The sequence below is a fragment of the Prionailurus viverrinus genome, chromosome C2 (genome assembly GCF_022837055.1).
Source record: "Prionailurus viverrinus isolate Anna chromosome C2, UM_Priviv_1.0, whole genome shotgun sequence".
NCBI lineage: Eukaryota > Metazoa > Chordata > Mammalia > Carnivora > Felidae > Prionailurus > Prionailurus viverrinus.
Window position 1 is genome coordinate 1,317,855 of NC_062569.1, and position 18,657 is coordinate 1,336,511.

The following is an 18,657-nucleotide window of genomic DNA, read 5'->3' on the forward strand; positions in this document are numbered from 1 at the left end:
GGAGGCTCTTGATAGTCCACGAAAGGGGTTCCTCGCCCTGAAAGCCAGAGGGCACGTGGTGTCCTGTCCAGCCCCGCGTGGGGCCGGGGGCCTCCCACAGGGGCGGCCAGGTTCCTGGGGCAGCGGCGGACTTTGTGCGCAGAGTTTTGTGTTTCCCGTAAGTAAGTAACGGTTATCGAAAATCAGCGTGTGTATTTTAGGCCAAATTCCGAAGGAGTTACTCATTTTTTCAGCAAACAAGCAGAGCCACAGTCGTGTTTTCCAGCACCCACGGGACAGGGGCCTGCGAGGGTGGGGCCCCAGGACCTCCTCCCACGGCTGCCCCCTCGTCCTGGGGCGCGGGCTCCTTCCCACACTTCCCTCTGAGCCTGGCGGGCTGCGCCTCCGTCGCGGCCTGGCCCTCAGCGAGATTTCATAGGATGCCCCCGGTGGCGCGGTCCTGTGGCTGCAGGGACAGAGGACTGCTGAACATACCCGCTGTTTTGGCCCATCTGCTCGGGGCCAGGGATCTCACGCACGGTGACCCCCACAGCCACCCTGCGACATGTGCACCACGACTCGCGCAGATGCGGAAACAAAGGCTCAGAGGGTCACCCAGTTCGCAGTTGCCCCCCCCCGCCCCCCCCCCCCCCCCCCCGTGTCAGTGCTCCGGGCCCCCTGCTGTGTCCTCTCCCTGCCCCTCTTGTTCTGGGGAATCCGGCAGGGGAGGGGGGGCGGGTTTCCAGCTGCTCCGCATTTCTGGATCCGTAGAATCCCCACCGCGCTGGGTTCCCAGGCACCACATTCCCAGCCACGCCGCGGGCCGCGTCGGAACGAACGCCGCGACTTCTCGGCTTCTCTGGGTTCCGAGTGCGCTTCGCCGGAGCCCCAGGGGCACCACCGCCACCCGCGCCACCCAGGGGCCACCGCTCGGGCTTGCGTGGCTCACCCAGTGTCCTGTGTTCTCTCAACAGCAAATGAAGCTCATGGCCGAGAACCTGAAGGAGGAATCAAGGGAAGGCCGTGAGGAGGAGGAGGAGGCCTGAGGGCCGCCCGGGCTGCCCTGCGCGAGGGCACGGGGGCACCTGGACCCGGACCCGATGCGTGGCCCATGACGCGGTGCCCGGTGGCAGGCAGCCCCGCCCCCCGGTGTCCTCGTGGGGGCCCGTGGAGCCCCCCACCAGACCGCACGCCGCTGCGGCTGCCCCCCTCCCCACCCCCCACCCCCACCCCGCACGGCCCTGGGGCCTCACCCCTCGCAGCCAGCCGCCGTCACGCCCGCGGCCTGGGCGGAAGGGGCCGCCTGCCGAACCCCAGTCGAGGGGGGTCGTGCGCCGCGAGGCCGTGTCGCCAGCACCCGGACAGCTGCGACCACCCCTTCCCCGGTTCTGTTTCGCGGTGTGTCCCCCGAAACCACAGTAACGGAGCCATTAAAGGCAACGCGCACCTCTCTGACTCCTGCTTAGCGCACGTGGCCTGGGAGGCCCCGCTTCCGAAGTCAGCCCCGGGTCACGTCGTCGGGGGGGGGGGGGGGGGGAGCCAGAGGCGGGGTGCCGGCTGCGGGGCTCGGTTGGGGGCGGGGCGCCCGTGCGCCCCCCGCGGAGCCTGTGGCCGGGCCTGGGGCCCAGGCCGTCCTCGTCCTCGTCCTCGGGAGGTGAGGTTCTGTCCCCGCGGGGGGCCTGGCCAGGGCCGCTGGGGGGGGGGGGGGGGGGGGCTGCCGACGTGCCCACGGCCCCAGGCGGAGGGAGGGAGGGAGGGCCAGCTGCCTCGCCCGGCACCCTGGTGTGGGCTCACCCCTGCGGAAGAGGGCCCCCGCACCCCACCCCACCCCACCCCCGTGCCGTGGGGCCGCCCGCACCTCTTTCACAGGCGCGAGGACGGTGACTCTGGGGTTCCGGCTGCGGTCCAGCCGGGCGTGAGGACCGCCCGGGAGGGCAGGGCCCCGCTTCCTTCTTCCCCTGCCAGCTGCCCCCCTCTGCCTCACGCGGCGGCCGGCACCCCCCGCCCCCCTGCCCGGGCCCGCGTCCCTCCCGGCGGGGCCACCACGCACCTGCGGGCCCTTCCTTCCACTTGGGAGGGAGCCGGGAGGGGCTGAGGACCCGGTGGCTTCTAGACCCGTGTCCCTCGGGGCCCGGCACCTGGATCCTCCCGTTCGCATCGGTGGAGGCGACCCCGGGGGCCCGTCCGGCCTAGCGGGCCAGAAGCCCCTCCTCCCCGCCGGCCTCTCGGGGCCGCTCGAGGTCCCGCCAGGCCTCCCCGCCTGCCGGCGCGGACGTCTCCCAGTTGGCTCCGCCTGGTCCCCGCCTGGCGGAGGGCGCTCCAGGGCACAGGCGGTCGGTGGTCGTGCGGGGCTCGACCGGAGCTCGCTCGCGTTTCCAAACACCAGTGAGCGGTAGCCGCCGCTGAGGTCCCGGGCCCTGAGCCGCCTCCAGGAGCCCCCCCCCGCAATGCAGCCCGGGCGCTTTGGTTGCTGGGGAAGGAGAGACGGCAGGCGGGTCGGGGGGCCAGCTCCCGGTCTCCCGCAGGTCCTGGCTGTGGGGCGAACGCGGGGGGTGGGGGGGGGGAGAGGCCCGTTAGCTCAACTCCCCGCCCGGGGTGGGGGGGGCCCACGGCCGCCCGCGCGAGGGGCGGCCTCTCCGGGCTGGGCCTGCTCGCCCCGCGAGGTGCGCCCCTCGCTGGAGGCTGCCTTCCCCAGGAGCCTCCCGCGACCTTCCTCGCCACGAAGCGCTCCGCCAGGGCGAAGCCAGGGCTGCGTGGGGAACGCGGCACCCCCGGGGTGCCGGGCACACGGGAGCCACCTCCGCGGGGGCCGCGGGCCTCGGGAGGGTGGCCGTGGGACCAGCCGGGCTGTGTCGCGAGGGAGGCTGGTGGTCCCCGCGCCCACCCGAGCGCTCACCGCGGCCCGCACCCCGCACCTCCCTTCCTTAGCTCTCCTGCGCGCCGACTGGGCCCGCGCTCTGCTGTTTCTGGCCTCCCCTCCGCCCTCCGGGCCCGCCAGGGATGGCGCCCGCCGCCTCAGGCCTCCCGCTGGCCACGCGCGACGCGACACCAACCCGCTCTGCTCCCCGGTTCTCACGGGTTCGGCTGGGGGCGCAGCTGCGTGACCACGCTGCTCGCGTGTCCTCAGCCCGCCCGTCCCACAGAGCGGAGCGGACCGGACCGGAGGCGCCCCCCCACCGCCCGCCCTGCCCGCGTGGACCCCCGAGGGTGCAGAACTGGACGGCACCCCGAGGGGACCCGGGGGGAGGATGGGCCGGGACCGCAGGAAGGGCTGTTGAGCCCCGTGGGCGCGGCCCCGTGTTTCTCAGAGGCGGACAGAGGAGCCGCCCACGCTGTGGTCAAGCCCAGAAGGCTGAAAGCGGGTCTCTGGACCGCAAGCCCGTCACCACCGGCTCTCAGGGACGGTGGCGCAGTGGCCGCACGGCAGGCCCAGGAAAGGCGCCCCGGCCGCCCAGGCAGAGGCCGGGCCAGGCAGGAGGGGGGCAGGGGCCGTTCCTCCGGCCTGCGTGGAAGGCGTCCGGCGGTCTCTCCCCCGTGGCGACTCCCCCCACCCCACCTCCCGCAGGTGCTGCGATACTGTCACCAAGCCGCGGGTGGCCGGTGGGCCTTGATCCCGGGTCCCTCCTCAGCCCGACCCCCCTCATGCAACCGGCATCACCGCTGGTTCTGTGCCTCATATTTCGCGGGCACCCCTGGGACGGGACGGCCTGTCAGGCCCCACACGGGGGCCCCAGAGGCCCCAGGGGGTCCCGATGCCTAGGCCCGGTTTCTGCTGGCAGAGCCAGCCCTGGGCGAGGAGGGGTCAGGCGGTGGACACTCCTGTCCCTCCTGAGGGCCACACCGTCACACTCCTTACCGGCGGCTCCAAAGCTGAGACTTCAGGGCAGATCTTTATCTCAGTGGCTTTTGGGAGGAAGCGAGAAGCCAGTGGCTAGGGATGCCCGGCCGCACGATGGAGCCGGAGCCGGAGCCGGGGGCCCAGTGTCCCTTGAGATGCCCTGTGAGCCTCACTTCCCTTACATGGTTCTTTTAAAACTGAGGCAACCGGGGCACGCGGGGTTCCCGCAGGAGTGCCGCCCGCTCTCAGCCCCGCGAAGGCCCGCATCGGCCAGGACGGTACCGCGGCCCCCCCACCCCCCACGAGCTGCCTGCCAGCGGCCCTCTCCTCAGCCCTGACCCCGCAGCCCCCGCCCTTTTCCCCCCGCAGGAAACCAGCCAGAGAAGACCCAAGGCCGAAGGCCGCAGAACCAGAGGCCCGGGCCGTAGACTCCAGCTGAGTCATTTCAGGAGTCCCACCGCTGGCAAGGAGGGCACGTGGCACCGGCCCCTGGCCGAGCCCGCGTCCCCCACGCCCACCCAGGGAGGCTTGGAGAGAAGGGGGCCCGACCCAGGCCGGGGCCGCTGGAGCCCGGAGTGAAGACGCGTCCCTCATCCCACCCACGAGAGGGGCCACGGCGTCTTCGGAGGACGGAAGATGCTCTTCCTGGGCCTGTCAGGAGGCCCCTTTGGCCATCTTCTCGTCCCAGCAAAAGTAGGCCCCCAGGAAGGCTGTGGGACGCAGCGTCCTAGCTTTCCAAGAGGCGAAGTAGGGCCCCACCCCCGAGCCCTGTGCCCGGCGGGCGGTGAGTCCGGGACGGGCCCCGTGGCGGTGGGCCCCGCTGGACGACGCGGGGCCTCGGGGAAACAATCACCTGGACCCTGTTGGAGCGGACGCCCTGGTCCCACCCCTGGGCCTGAGGGACAGGACTTTGGCAGCTTGGCCCGAGTCTGCATCCCAGGGGATGCCTGCCGTGGTGCCCGTGCACCCCGAGGCTGGGGAACCACGGTGGGGGCAGAGGCCCTTCTCGTTTCTCTCCCGAAGGGGCTGCCAAAGGCCCTCCAGAGCCAGCCTCCCGCCCCCCCCCCCCCCCCCCGGCCTTGTCACCACGGTCACCACGGGGGGGAGGGGGGAGGGGGGGAGGGGGGAGGGGAGGGGGAGACCCCACCGGGACCTGACCAGGGGGCACAGGAGCAGACACCGGCCAGCCCCCCTGGATGCCGCCATCGGATGGCCTCCCTCCTCCCCAGGCCTTTGTAGGCCCTGAGATATCGGGGCAGTTCAGGGAGGGAGGGGGCCGGATGCCTGCTGACAGCGACAGCCGCGTGGGCCTCGAGGGATTACCTTAGACCAGGAAAAGACCGTGGTGGCGTTTGTCCCTGAGCGCGTGGCTCAAGTCACGCCGACGGCACGCGGCTCGCAGACACCGCGGCCTCCTCTCTCTGCAGGGCGGGTGAACTTGGCGCGCGGAAGGGAGCAACCGGGCACAAAGTGTCCAGGGCACGTGGCCCCCTCCGCGTGTCCTCTCTCTCGTGACCCGGGCAGGAGGACGCGGGGCGGCGCGGGTAAGCCCAGGCCGGCGGGCCCTCTCGGGGAGCAGGACGCCGCAGCCGTCCCCGGACCCCAGCAGGCACAGGGCAGCCCGACCGCCCGGGGCGCGCAGAGCTGGCGGCTGGATCTTCACCTTGCACTGCTGCTCCCCCGCCAGGACGTGGTGGCAGGGTGCCGAACACCCGGAGGGCGCTGCCTCCGTCTACACAGCTGCCTGGCTCGGACGAGGGAGACCACTCCTGTCACCGCCCCGACGGAGACCGCTGAGCGGCTTTAAAGCAGCCTCTCCCCGCCCCACCCCCCACCCCAGAACGCAAGGCCCCAAAACTGGCGCCACGGGGCTGGCCCATCACAGGTGGAGCCAGCCACATCCAGACGGGGAGACCGGAGCTTTCCACGGTCACCTGCCCAGTCCTGAGGGCGCCCTGCCTGCCACGGGCCCCGACGGGCAGCTTGCAGCCGCTGCTTAACCAGCCACAAGTCGCTCTGCGGCGCCTCACGTTTGGCCCACGCCCGAAGGAAGGACGCAGGCTGGGGTTTGCGTCACGACCCGAGTCGGCCCGGCCACGTGGCCGACTTCCACCCAAACCGTGGGGTCCACCAGGCGGTCGTTGCTGTGCTTTCCACACGCACACGCGGAAGGCCCCGTTTCCCACAGACCGCGGGCATCTTGGGGGCCTCCCCGGTCGGTCCCAATTTCCTCCCCCGGGGGTGGGTCCCAGGGAGTAGCTAGCCGGCCCAGGGAGGCCTCGGCCAGCTGGAATTCTTCGGGGACCGTCGTGGGACCAGCTGTCTCAGCCCCGAATCTAAATGATCTCGAGGCGTGATGACCTGCCTCCTGGTCTCACGGGCAGGTCCACACCCCCCACCACCCCCCGGGCCCGCTGTGTCCCCAAATTTGGAATTTTTCAGGTGTTAGAAGGGTAACGGGGATGCAAAGACGTGTCACGAACAGGCTCCAGTGGGGCTTAGAGCGGAACCTTCTAGGACAAGGTCTTCACACTGCTTTGCCCAGCTCTCGGGTACTGGAAGGTGGAAGGTCATGTCGAAGGCCCTTCTCGACCCTTCGCATCCGGGTGGGCAGCCTGAGGGGCGGGCTCTGGGATGGGGCCAGTGGTGTGCCCTTGGCCGGGCCCCTGAGCCTCAGCGCCCCCACGCGAAGCAGGGCCAGTGGCCACCTGCCCATCCCTCAGTGGGGCGCTCTCAGAGCGACCCCCACGCGCTCACTCTGCCCCTCCCAGGGGCACCTCCCAGGACCTGCTTCCATCTCATTCTCCACAAGCTCGGGGGAGCCCCCGGTGCCCAGAGCCGATCCACAGACCGCTCGGCCTCAGAAGTTCCCAGGCTCACCTTCTCCTGGCAGCCTGCGGTCTCCACTGCTTGCCTCCTCCGTGCTTTCTCTTACGCCCACGCTGGAGCGCGTCTGGACTCCTGTCTCTGGCCTTTACTGCTCCCTCGGGGCCTCTGCTCTTGCCAAAGCCCCCACCCCTTTTCAGTGTTGAGATCACCTCCCCGTACGTGTGGGGTACAGACCTGCAAGGAATCTGTCGGCCAGGGGCATCACCCACGGGGCCCAGCGCAAGATGAAAATGCGGTGTCCTTGCTCGAAAGGTATTGAGAAGTTCAGGACAACAAAGTAAGAGCAGAGCGTTGACTAAATGGAGGGGGGCCCTTCTGAGCCGGGGCCAGGGGTGGGTGACGGGCCTCACACAGTCTCCACCTTCATGCCGGCCTGCCACGAGGCACCGCCCCTTCCAGCAGTGGCCCCCGGCCTCCAGTGCCTCCGGTATTCCAGTCCAGAAATCCACATCCTAGGGAAAGGAGGAATGAGCCAAGAGGCAAGGTAGACAGTCCCTCAGCAAAGTCCACTCCGGGCTCCTGGTGATCCCCATCCGCCCAGCTGTTCAGTTCTCTGACCCTGGCATTCGGCTCCGATTCCCTCCCCGGACTCACCCTCCTTGGAACTCTCAGGACCCTCCCAGCGGTGCCCTGCCACACGTCACCATCGCTGGTCTTCCTCTGGTACTAATCGAAATCGTCATGTCATCCCTAAGGGGACTATGAACTCGCAAGGACCAAGACTCAGCTTTTTTTCGCTTCCTAACTTCTCAACCTGTAACACTCTGCTTCGAGTGGGGTGTCCGCCAATACTCTGTTCTGGAGTCAGGGGTCCTCACAAATACAGCATACTGGGAGTCCTGTTGGCTCAAGGAGGGCTACATCCCACTTCCGCTCCTCATCTATCCCTCCCCAGATCCCAGGGGGGCGGCTGTGGGGGCAGAAAGGCAAAAGGGCAACCTGAAGTCTGATGTGTCCTTCAGTGGAGGGCTTAGGAGGTACGTCTCAGTGGTGGGTCAAAGTGGCGCTCGGTCTGTCCTAACACGCTTTAAAAGCAAGACCCCCAAGGGATCTTCCTGATTCCGAGTAACTGTATGCCCAAATGAAAACCAACACTTCTTACGTGAATAAAACAATCCAGCACTCAACGGTGTGAAATGTGTCCAGGATTGTAATAAAACACTATCAACCGAGAATTCTGTACCCGATGGAAATGTCCTTCACGAATTAAAAGCACTTTTTTAGACAAGTAGAAGCTGACAGAATATACTGTCAGCAGACCTGCACTGTAAGAAAATTTCAAGTTCTAAAGACAGAAGGAAAATACCCGCATGTGGAGTGATAAAGATACAGGTGCTGGCAAAAGAAGAGACGTTCCCCCTCGGTTTCATCTCTTAGAAAGAAAACAATTTAAAACAAAAATATTTATGCCTACGTAAAAATAAAACGTACGCCAACAACAGCACAATGAATAGGGAGAGGAAAGTGGAAGTATACGGTTGTAAGGTTCTTACGTTCTACGTGAGGTAGATTGTGGGGTTTTGTTTTTGTTCTGAGAGAGAGAGGGAGAGAGGGAGGGCGAGATGATGTGTGCCAGCAGGGGAAAGGAGCAGAGGGACAGAAAGAGAATCTTAAGCAGGTTCCACATTCGGTGTGGAGCCCGACATGGGACTCAGTCCCACACCCCTGGGATCGTGACCTGAGCTGACAAGAGTTGGATCAACCAACCGAGCCACCCAGGCGCCCCTCGATTGTGGTTTTATACATGGATGTGTGTGTGTGTGTGTGTGTGTGTGTGTACACACACACACATATGTACATACATGTATATGTATATATGTCCCTATAGCAACCACTAAAAAATTAAAGAGGCACAGCCAAGAAGCCAATAAAGAAGCTCAGTTAAACAAAAAGAAGAGAGTAAAAGAGTGGAAAAGAAACAAGAAACAGACAAACAGAAAACCAGAAAGATGGCAGATTTAAACAACCAGGTTGACAATTATGCTAAATGCAATTGACCTAAAACACTCCAAATGAAAGGGAAAGATTCGCAGATTGCATAAAAAGACCCCACTATATGCTTGCTATCTGTGAAAAAAAATCCAAAAACAAAATAACTCTACCTTAAATATAAAGACAAAGGTTAAAAGTAAAAAGATGCAAAGTAAAAAGATGGAAAAAGGTACAGTCCTACAAATCAAAGAAAGCTGAGTGGCTATATCACACCAAGGAGATTTCATGACGAAGAATAATTTACCGGCGATAAAGAGGAACATTTCATAATGATGAAAAAGATCAATTTGTCAGGAGGGTTGAACAGTCTTAAATGTGCGTGTGCCTGACGACAAAGCTTCAGCTCGAACTAAATAAACCTGACAGAACGAAAAGGAGAACCAGCAAATCCGCAATTACGGATTTCAATAGTCCTTCCTCCAAAGTGATACGAGGCAAAAAGTAAGCGTGCAGAAGTCTCAAATCGACACTGGTAAGCAACTTAACTGACACCCAAAGAACACTTTGCCGAGACCCGTACTTTGCCGGCACTCACAAAAACATTCGCCAAGGACGTCCGCTTAGCTGAACCATAAGAAGAGTTTTGGTAAGCTTAAAAACATTTAAATTATACAAAGCATAACTTCTGGCCAAAACAGAACTGCACTAGAAATTAGTAACAGAAACTTATGTGGAAAATCTCTAAATATTTGGAAGTTAAATACCTGTCAAAACATAACATGATTTAGCTTTTAAAAGGGTCACTCACACAAGAGACTCCGAAGAGCCAAAATAATGGTGAAAAAGAAAACCAAAGCGGGAGGCATCACAATCCCGGACTTTAGCCTCTACTACAAAGCTGTAATCAGCAAGACAGCATGGTACTGGCACAAAAACAGACACAGAGACCAATGGAATAGAACAGAGAACCCAGAAGTAGACCCACAAATTATGGCCAACTAATCTTTGACAAAGCAGGAAAGAGCATCCAACGGAAAAAGACACTCTCTGTAGCACATGGTGCTGGGAAAACTGGACAACGACATGCAGAAGAATGAACCTGGACCACTTTCTTACACCAGACACAAAAATAAACTCAAAATGGATGAAAGACCTCCATGTGAGACAGGAAACCATCAAAACCTTACGGGAGGAAACGGGCAATAACCTCTTTGATCTCACCACAGCAACTTCTTACTCGACATGTCTCCAAAGGCAAGGGAATTAAAAGCAAAAATGAACTATTGGGACCTCGTCAAGATAAAAAGCTTCTGCAAAGCAAACAGTCAACAAAACTTAAAGGCAACCGGCAGAATGGGGGAAGATATTTGCAGATGACATACCAGATAAAGGGTTAGTAACCAGAACTTAGCAAACTCAACACCCAAAAAACAAATAATCCAGTGAAGAAATGGGCAGAAGACACGAATAGACATTTCTCCAAAGAAGACATCCAGATGGCCAACAGGCACGTGAAGAGGCTCAATGTCACTCCTCATCAGGGAAATAACAAATCAAAACCACACTGAGATACCACCTCACGCCAGTCAGAGTGGCTGAAATGAACATATCAGGAGACTCTAGAGGCTGGCGAGGATGTGGAGAAACGGGAACCCTCTTGCACTGTCGGTGGGGATGCGAATTGGTGCAGCCACTCTGGAAAACGGTGTGGAGGTTCCTCAAAAAATTAAAAACAGATCTATCCTATGACCAAGCCATAGCACTGCTAGGAATTGACCCAAGGGAGACAGGATGCTGACGCACAGGGGCACTTGTACCCCAATGTTTATGGCAGCACTTTCAACAATAGCCAAATTATGGAAAGAGCCTAAATGTCCATCTACTGATGAATGGAGAAAGAAATTGTGGTTTATATACACAATGGAGTACTACGTGGCAGTGAGAAAGAATGAAATCTGGCCACTTACAACAGTGTGGATGAAACAGGAGGGTATTCTGCTAAGTGAAGTAAGTCAGAGAAAGACAGGTATCATGTTTTCACTCATGTGTGGAATTTGAGGAACTTAACAGAAGCCATGGGGGAGGGGAAGAGGAAAAATAGTTTCAAGCAGGGAGGGAGGCAAACCATAAGAGACTCTTAAATACAGAGAACAAACTGAGGGTTGCTGGGGGTGGGGAGTAGGGGGAGGGGAAGCTGGGGGAGGGGCACTGAGGAGGACACTTGCTGGGATGAGCACTGAGTGTTGTGTGGAAGCGATGAATCGTGGGAAGCCCCTGCCGAAACCAAGAGCACACTGTATACGCTGCGTGTTAGTATGTCAGCTAGCTTGACAATAAATTATATTCAAAAAACAAAGAAAGAAAACAAAACCAAAACGAAACAGTAAAAGGATCACTTGCACTGCCGAATGGAGAACAGACAAGAGAAAGGCAAGGGCAGAAGCGGCAAGGTGCCCCAGGAGGAATTTACAGTCGTGCACTCGAGTGCGTGTGAGTTGTGTGAAGAGGATGGTGTCATGGGCTAGAGTGTTTGTAGTGAAGGCAGTAAGAAAGGGTGAATTTGTGTGTGTGTGTGGTTTTTTATGGTCTTTTTTTTTTTTTAACGTGTTAGTTATTTTTGAGAGAGAGAGAGACAGAATCCAAAGCAGGCTCCAGGCTCTGAGCTGTCAGCACAAAGCCCGATGTGGGGCTCAAACTCACCGATCAGGAGATGATGACCTGAGCCGAAGTCAACGTTTAACCGACAGAGCCACCCAGGCGCCCCAAGAAGGGGTCAATTTTTCAATGGTGCATAAGATTTTCGGGGCGCCTGGGTGGCGCAGTCGGTTAAGCGTCCGACTTCAGCCAGGTCACGATCTCGCAGTCCGCGAGTTCGAGCCCCGCGTCGGGCTCTGGGCTGATGGCTCGGAGCCTGGAGCCTGTTTCCGATTCTGTGTCTCCCTCTCTCTCTCTGCCCCTCCCCCGTTCATGCTCTGTCTCTCTCTGTCCCAAAAATAAATAAACGTTGAAAAAAAAAAAAAAAATTAAAAAAAAAAAAAGATTTTCTGTTGGGGGGTACCTAGGTGCTCAGTCATCTGAGTGTCTGACTCGATTTCAGCTCAGGTCGTGATCCCGGGCTCATGGGGACCAAGCACACTCAGTGCGGAGCCTGCTTGCGATGGTCTCTCTCTCTCCCTCTTCCCTCTGCCACTACCCCCCCCCCCCCCCGGCTCACGCACTCTCCCTCTCGCTAAAAAAAGAAAAAAAATTTTAAAAAGGGAAGGGTGATACCAAGATTCTTGTACAAAAAGGTTGAGAGCGGCCACTTACGAGACGGGAAAAGTTAGGAGGGGAAGGACTTTGAGGGGAAGGTTGTAAGTTTCGAACACGAACTAAGGGGCTCATCAGACACGTCCGTGTGGCTGAGTCCAAGAGGTTGTTGGAGTCTGGTGTTCCTGGGATGTGGGCTGAATGTATCTTGGGTTCTACCAGCCCGTAAACTGAATGGGATGGCGGAGAGACTGAGCGCAGAGAAGGCTCCAGGAATGAACTTGCAGTACTCCCAAGTTCAGAGTTTGGGAGAACTAGCAGCGGGGGGATGGGAAGCCGTGAGTTGAAAGTGGGCCCCAGAACAGCAGGGGGTTCACAAGGAAGGCTGCCCAACTCCTCACACGCTACCGTGGGCTTGAAGCTGACCACTGGGGTTGTGGCCGCCAGGGCCTAAGGCTATGGCGGGGGGCCGACGGGAAGGGAAGAGGCGCAAACGCGTACAGATTTCTTTTGGGGTTCGTGGTAACGCTTGCGCAACATCTACACGGAACCCCCTGAATCGTACGAGCGGTGCATCTCAAAGCCGTTTTTAAAAAACGACCACTCCAGGTTTTAGCACCTGGAGGTCACTGCTGACCTTGAGCAAAGCAGTTACCGTGGGACGACAGCAGCGAGAGCCTGACTGGAAGGGTCCAGAGAGGGAAGAGAGAGAACAAAGACATCTTTTTAAGACCGGGGAACAAAGTCCAGTTTGTTTTGTTTGCTGTTAGGGATGATCTAGCAGAGAAGCGAAGATCGATGGTGCAAGAGAAAGGAGAGAACGGCCAGCAGCCCCACGGCTGCCTCACTTACACGTGGACAGGCTCAAGGTGTGAGCGAAGGAACTGACCTTGGGATCCCACCGCCGGGAGGAAGGGCGGGGCACGCGGCACAGGTGAAGGTGGGGGGCGCAGCGGGCGCCTGCGGCCCTTCCCTTCCGTCGCTTCGGTTCAGCCCACCGCCAGGGAGCCCGGTGGCCCAGCCAGGTGAGGAAAGCGATGGACCCGGGGAGCAAAGCATAGCTGATAGGCAGTCCTGGGGCCACCTGAGACTTGCGGTCAGGAGTTTCAAGCAAGAACAGTCACAGTTCGATTTTTTCCAGTCACCTCTGGCAGCACAGGCGCACACCACGCAGGCTGGGTCTCGACACAGCTGCACTCGCGAGAAGACACAGAAACACGGACTCGGCTTATATTGCTGAACACCAATATGCCACTTTATTATTTGGATTGTTTCTTCCCATCTGTCACATACCTGTCAATGTTTACACAATGAGGAAAATCCACCAGCAGTGGAAGCAACCGACCAAATCAGCTGATGATTCTGTACCCTCTTAACACACATCGGTTCTTACTTGGTAGGGAGACCCTTACTTCGATTCAGTCTCACGGCTATTCTTAAGATCGGTGTCGAGATTGTCACATCTTTAAATACAGATAGAATTGCCAGAAGTACATAATTTTATATATATATATATATGTGTATATATATATAATATATGTACACACACGTACAGAAAAATACAAGACTAATTGTTTTTCCACAATATTTAATTTACACACTACTATAACTCTATGCAACTTCTGAAGACAGGTTAAGGGGTACAAGAAACTGTTTAGAGCTAGTAAAGAGTTTGGTCCCATATTATCTTCATGTAACGGTTATCTGCTCCCTCCCTTTTATGTGACGACATACTATGACATACAACACATGCACAGTCATTCACTTACGAACAGGTGAGTAAGACGCCACTCAGACTGACCTCTGTACACCCAGAGGGCCAACCAAGCACACGCGACTAATAAGGCTCTATGATACAGCTGTGCAGCATGAACGGTCAACACTGCCGCTCCTAGAGTGAGCACCACATATACGTCGGAATATAAAAAACCATCGGAGACCAAACACACGTGGGTTAGTTAAAAGGTGCCATTCCAAGGCTATACATAATCACAGGAAGAAGTATTTACATTACTTGGAAAACAGCTGCAACAAAGAGTTTATTGCCAATGCCCTTTAGAAACTTCTCTCCTACGTTTAATACAGATGTTACGCTCACTGTCTATGTGAACCACACATCTTATTTCTGGCCCTTTATAAGATCCCTGCTCAGAATTTCAAGCAAATATGTTCTATGGCTTCACCCACACATCTTTTCTGGTAGCTTTCAGTTATAAATATCACAATGAACTAGAGCTGTAGCTTAAAACATATCTAGCCTAGGTCTAGAAAGTAAAAGAAGTATTTTAAGTATCACCTTTACTTAGTTTAGTAAGTATACTGTGAAATTCCCCAGTGCGGACTAAACTATACGCATCGTGAGTAGCACAGTCAGCGTGTACTTGGAGGAGCCGAGAGCCATGGAATGCAGTCCTTGGGTGCTCTGCCCCCTCTGCGGACAAAGCGACGGTCACTTCAGAGACACGAAGGGAAGCTGCTGGGAGTGGGAAGGCCCCCCACCCCCGGCCCGGCCGCATCCCACCCACCCCCGGTGTGGATAAGCACCGCTTTGAAGACCCCCCCCGGGGCACAGCTTGCAGAGGCGGCATCCGGCCTCTCTCAAAGTTAGCCATCTGCGGTATAGTGCGTCTTACGAGACAAGACGCCACGAAAGAGGATTATCTGGTCAAAAGTCGCCTTTGTACAGGAACAGTTTAAAGCAAGAGTTCTTCGATTATTGTTTTGGCAGGAAGGCAAAGTGGAAAACACCTCCAGAAAAGAAAAAGAAAAAAAGAAGAAAACCAAAACAACAACAAAACACAAAGCAGGCTTTGTGCGTTTTGTCTGCTGTACGTGTGAATTTCACTCTTTTATAGGTGTATTTTTTGATCAGCCAATTCTCGTAGCTTACTGGACAGCCAGAGAACATAGACGAATGGAAAAAACAGAAGAGACCACCGAATTACCAAACTGCGAAAGATCACATCCCAGTAATTTTTTTTTTAATTTATAGGCTTTTGACGTTGCCACCCTCTGTGTGCACCTTTGCTTCCATATCAGGCCCTACAGTTTCTTCTATCTACAAGGTTTTCAAGGAAACCCTAGGATGTGCCCTACGGGAAGGAATTTACACCGAGCATCTTTTTGTTCTGTTGGACAGACGTACACTCTATAGGTAGAGTTAAGACACCATCAGTTCACTTCATCACGTTACAAAATAAGATTGTCTGCTTGTAATTTACCACTACGGGGGAAGCTGCCTTATAAATCTAAGTACTTTATCTCACCTAGTACAAAACAAGAAAATCTTTTTCAGTTAAATTTTACGAGCCCAACCTTGTTTTCACACTAGAGCTTAAGACAAACAGGTGTGGGTGTATTGAAATCATGGTTTTAAGGTTCTCAGTGCAGACGCTCGCTGTACTCCGCCCCTCACGGGCCTCGGGAGGCGGGGCTCGCACGCGCTTGCTCGCTGGCTCGCTCGCTCGCAGGCTCCAGGCCCGGCGGCAACACAACGTTATTGCTTTGGTTCGGTCTCGGACAGCACGGCGTGTGCCTCAGGGCACGGAGTTTCCGTTCTCGCAGAAGGTCAGGACGGGAATTTACGTTTCTCACAAGGACACAGAAGCATTTTTTCTCCGTAGATTAAGTGCAGGACATCCAATTTCTAAGTGCTCCGTGTATCTTAGGTCCCAAATATACATTTTAATTTAATCCTGATCATCCACATTAAAATTATAAATGTAAAAATGACACAAGAGACTTTTCGGCTGGAAAAGAAAAGCAGTGTCTAGCAGCATGCACAAAGACCATGCATTGTCACGTCGGCAGGCGAACAAACGCGAAGGTAATAAATAACTGCTCCGAACGCCCCCTCGAAGGGAGGAAGCGCGGAGAGCGGCCGGAGGGGCGGGGCGGGCCGGGCCGGGCCGGGCCGGGCCGGACCGGGCCGGGCCGGGCCGGGCCGGGCCGCACCGCTCTGGGCGGGCGGCGGGCGGCGGGGGGCGGGGGCCAGGGGCCGGCGGGGCCGCGGTCAGATGACGTGGCAGCAGCTGGCCTGGCTGGAGGCGCACAGCAGCCCGTCCTTAGGGTTCCGCTGGATGTTCACAGAGATGGTCTTTTCGCACAGAGGTAGCTGGAGCACGTTGTTTTTCAGGTTCTTGCTCTTTATCCGTTCGAGCTCCGCGGCGCCGTCGGCCACGTGGTCGGAGAAAAACTTGACGCCGCCCGCGCCGGGGGCCGGCCCCGCGCCCCCCGTCGAGCTGATGCACATCTTCCACGTGGACTTCTCCTGCACCTTCACGCTGGAGAACGGCAAGCCGCCCTGCGCGTCGAGAATGTACCTGGCGCCGCCGTGCAGCTGCGAGCCCAGGCAGAGGCTCATGAGTTTGAGGCTCTGGACCAGCTCCCCGGGGCCGGGGCCGGCGCAGCGGCGCGTGCTGCCCGACGTGCCCGTGGGCTTGCCCCCCGAGCCGCCCGCGGGGCTGCCGCCGCCCGCGCCGCTCTCGCTCGGGCTGGCCTTGTCCGCGCCGCCGCCGCCGTCGCTCGGCTTGCCCTGGCCCCCGCCGTCGCCCTCGCTCCCGGGGGGCCCCTCGCCGCTATCCCGCCGGTGCCAGGAGTAGGTGAAGCCGCCGTCTTTGTCCAGCCGCCGGCGGCTCTCGGAGTCGTCGTCGCTGGTCTCCGAGCTGCTGCAGCTGGAGCCGCGGCCCTGGCTTTTCCTGCGGTGGTAGCGCTTGTGCACGGTGCCCGGGGAGGCGATGTTCATCTTCAGCCGGCTCAGCTTGGGAGGCAGGTTCTCATCCATGTCGAACTCGTCGTCGGACTCCCCTTCCTCAAAGATCTGGTTGAGGACGGGCGCGCTCTTCCTCGACGTCAGCCGGTTGGTGACCGAGGGCTTCCGGCGCAGAACCACCTGCGTGGAGAGGGACACGGGCTTCTTGTCCTCCTCATCTTCCTCTTCGTCCTCCTCCACCCGGAACAGGCACTTGCGCCCGCCAGCCGTGGGCTTCAAGCTCGCAGGTGACACCGTGGAGAGCGCCGGTCCGGCCAACTCGGGGAGGTCGTCTTTCTTGGCGGAGTCACACAGGCCTTTGCTCCTGTGGCCGTTGAGGACGCCGTCGGCAGCCCGAGCAGGAGACTGAGGGACGGTCCCGTGGGACAGAGGAGTGGCCGTGAGATCATCCTCCAGGTCCTGGGGCACGTCGATCTTGGTTGGCCACGACTGCCTGCGTAACAGATTGGAAGGAGAGAGAGCCATGTAATAATAGGCAGACTCTACCGACACGCCACGCCGCGCGATACTTACGGGGCAAAATCCACAGACTGACAAAGAAAGAAAAGAGACAAGAAAAGGAAAGACCACCCCAGCGGCCTTGCAAGCCCGTTCGACATCCTCTAAAGATCAGCAAGGGCGCCGGCAGGGCGAACGTGGTTCTGAACCACGGGTCCGGCCTGGGTCTCACTGGCCAAATGGACACATCAGAGCTGGTGGGAAAGAGGGCCAAGAGCCAGCCCCGTCTTCCCACACACATCTTACACCACAAGCAAGCAGTTTTAAACAGCACAGGGAGGTCACCAAAGCAAAACTCAAACACCACACATTTTGTTCCTTTGGGTCTTGGCGCACGACCTTTGAGGTGTATGTTTTGCTAATAAAATTCACCTGAAAAAATAAAATACAATTCACCTGAAATGCCCAGTCTTCCAGATAGGACAGGATGGTGTAAAAGTGGGAACAGCTCAAGATCAAACAGGAGAGTACTGCAAAGGAAAGTCAGCGTACACTGGCCTGCATCTCTTCATCAATTAAAAAACACACCAAGCTAAATATAAATGCACGTATTTTTAAAAACTGCTTGTAATGTTTATTTTTGAGAGAGCGCGCGTGAACGAGCAGGGGTGGGGGGAGGGAGTGGGAGACACAGAATCCGAAGCAGGCTCCAGGCTCTGAGCGGTCAGCACAGAGGCAGACGCAGGGCTCGAACTCAAGAACCGTGAGATCATGACCTGAGCCAAAACCCAGAGTTGGACGCTTAAACTCACTGAGTCACCCAGGCACCCCTAAATGCACGTGTTTTTAGATGTCCACACAAGCGAAATGGGCGCCAAATCCATAATTACTGAACCTTGAATTTTATTCCCCAATCTAGAGTCACCTAAGAACAAGAACACTGCTTGGCAGCCAAAGAAAAAGACTTTTGAAAATGAGGTCTCTGGCCTGTTTTGTCCTCTCTGTCCGGGGTAATAGCAGATGCCAGAGATTTAAAGTAGCCCCTTCCACACTATGACACTTTTGTTTCACACCAATTATGTTCCTAGAAATAATCAATTAAATCTATAGTTGGAAAAAAACCACCCGGAATTTATGATAGACCTCTCTTCTGCAGCTCAGTACCAACGGTCCTTTCTCAGCAGCCCGTTGGCTAGTCACTGCTGGGTAGTTTAGGACAGCCGAGTGCCAGATAAGGTCTTTGAGGTCACTAAGTGCCTCTGGACAAGTCACCCGTCCCCCAGCCACACAAGTACGTGAAGCCGGCGGCTCTGGGGCACCCTGGGGAGCCCCGGGCTGGGAGGCCAGCGGCCCACGGTGTCCGACCAGCAGAGCGGCAGCCGGCGCAGTCCAGGACGCGGGGACCCGCCAAGCGGCGGAGGCTCTTCACGCCTCACCTCCTGAAAAGAAAGCCAACGCCGTTCTCAGAACCCGCGCCCAGGAACAGGACGGCTGGGTGCTGCTGCTGGGGTGGCGCCTCCACTGGCCACGTCCGAACCGACCGCTTTTATAGGAGTGAATC

General features: G+C 58.1%; 2 protein-coding genes across 12 annotated transcripts in view; one reads left to right on the plus strand and one right to left on the minus strand.

Moving 5' to 3' along the window:
• Positions 1-1,434, plus strand: part of ANO10 (anoctamin 10) — a 270,273-nt gene extending 268,839 nt beyond the window's left edge. For all 6 annotated transcript variants that reach the window (XM_047875024.1, XM_047875022.1, XM_047875021.1 and 3 more), the window contains one exon: positions 954-1,434. In XM_047875024.1, the coding sequence (XP_047730980.1) occupies positions 954-1,025 (72 nt within the window). In that variant the 3' untranslated portion in view covers positions 1,026-1,434. The remainder of the gene's footprint in view (positions 1-953) is intronic.
• An 11,684-nt stretch (positions 1,435-13,118) lies between these two features.
• SNRK (SNF related kinase) overlaps positions 13,119-18,657 on the minus strand; it is a 59,947-nt gene continuing 54,408 nt past the window's right edge. For all 6 annotated transcript variants that reach the window (XM_047875074.1, XM_047875073.1, XM_047875078.1 and 3 more), the window contains one exon: positions 13,119-17,091. In XM_047875074.1, the coding sequence (XP_047731030.1) occupies positions 15,900-17,091 (1,192 nt within the window). In that variant the 3' untranslated portion in view covers positions 13,119-15,899. The remainder of the gene's footprint in view (positions 17,092-18,657) is intronic.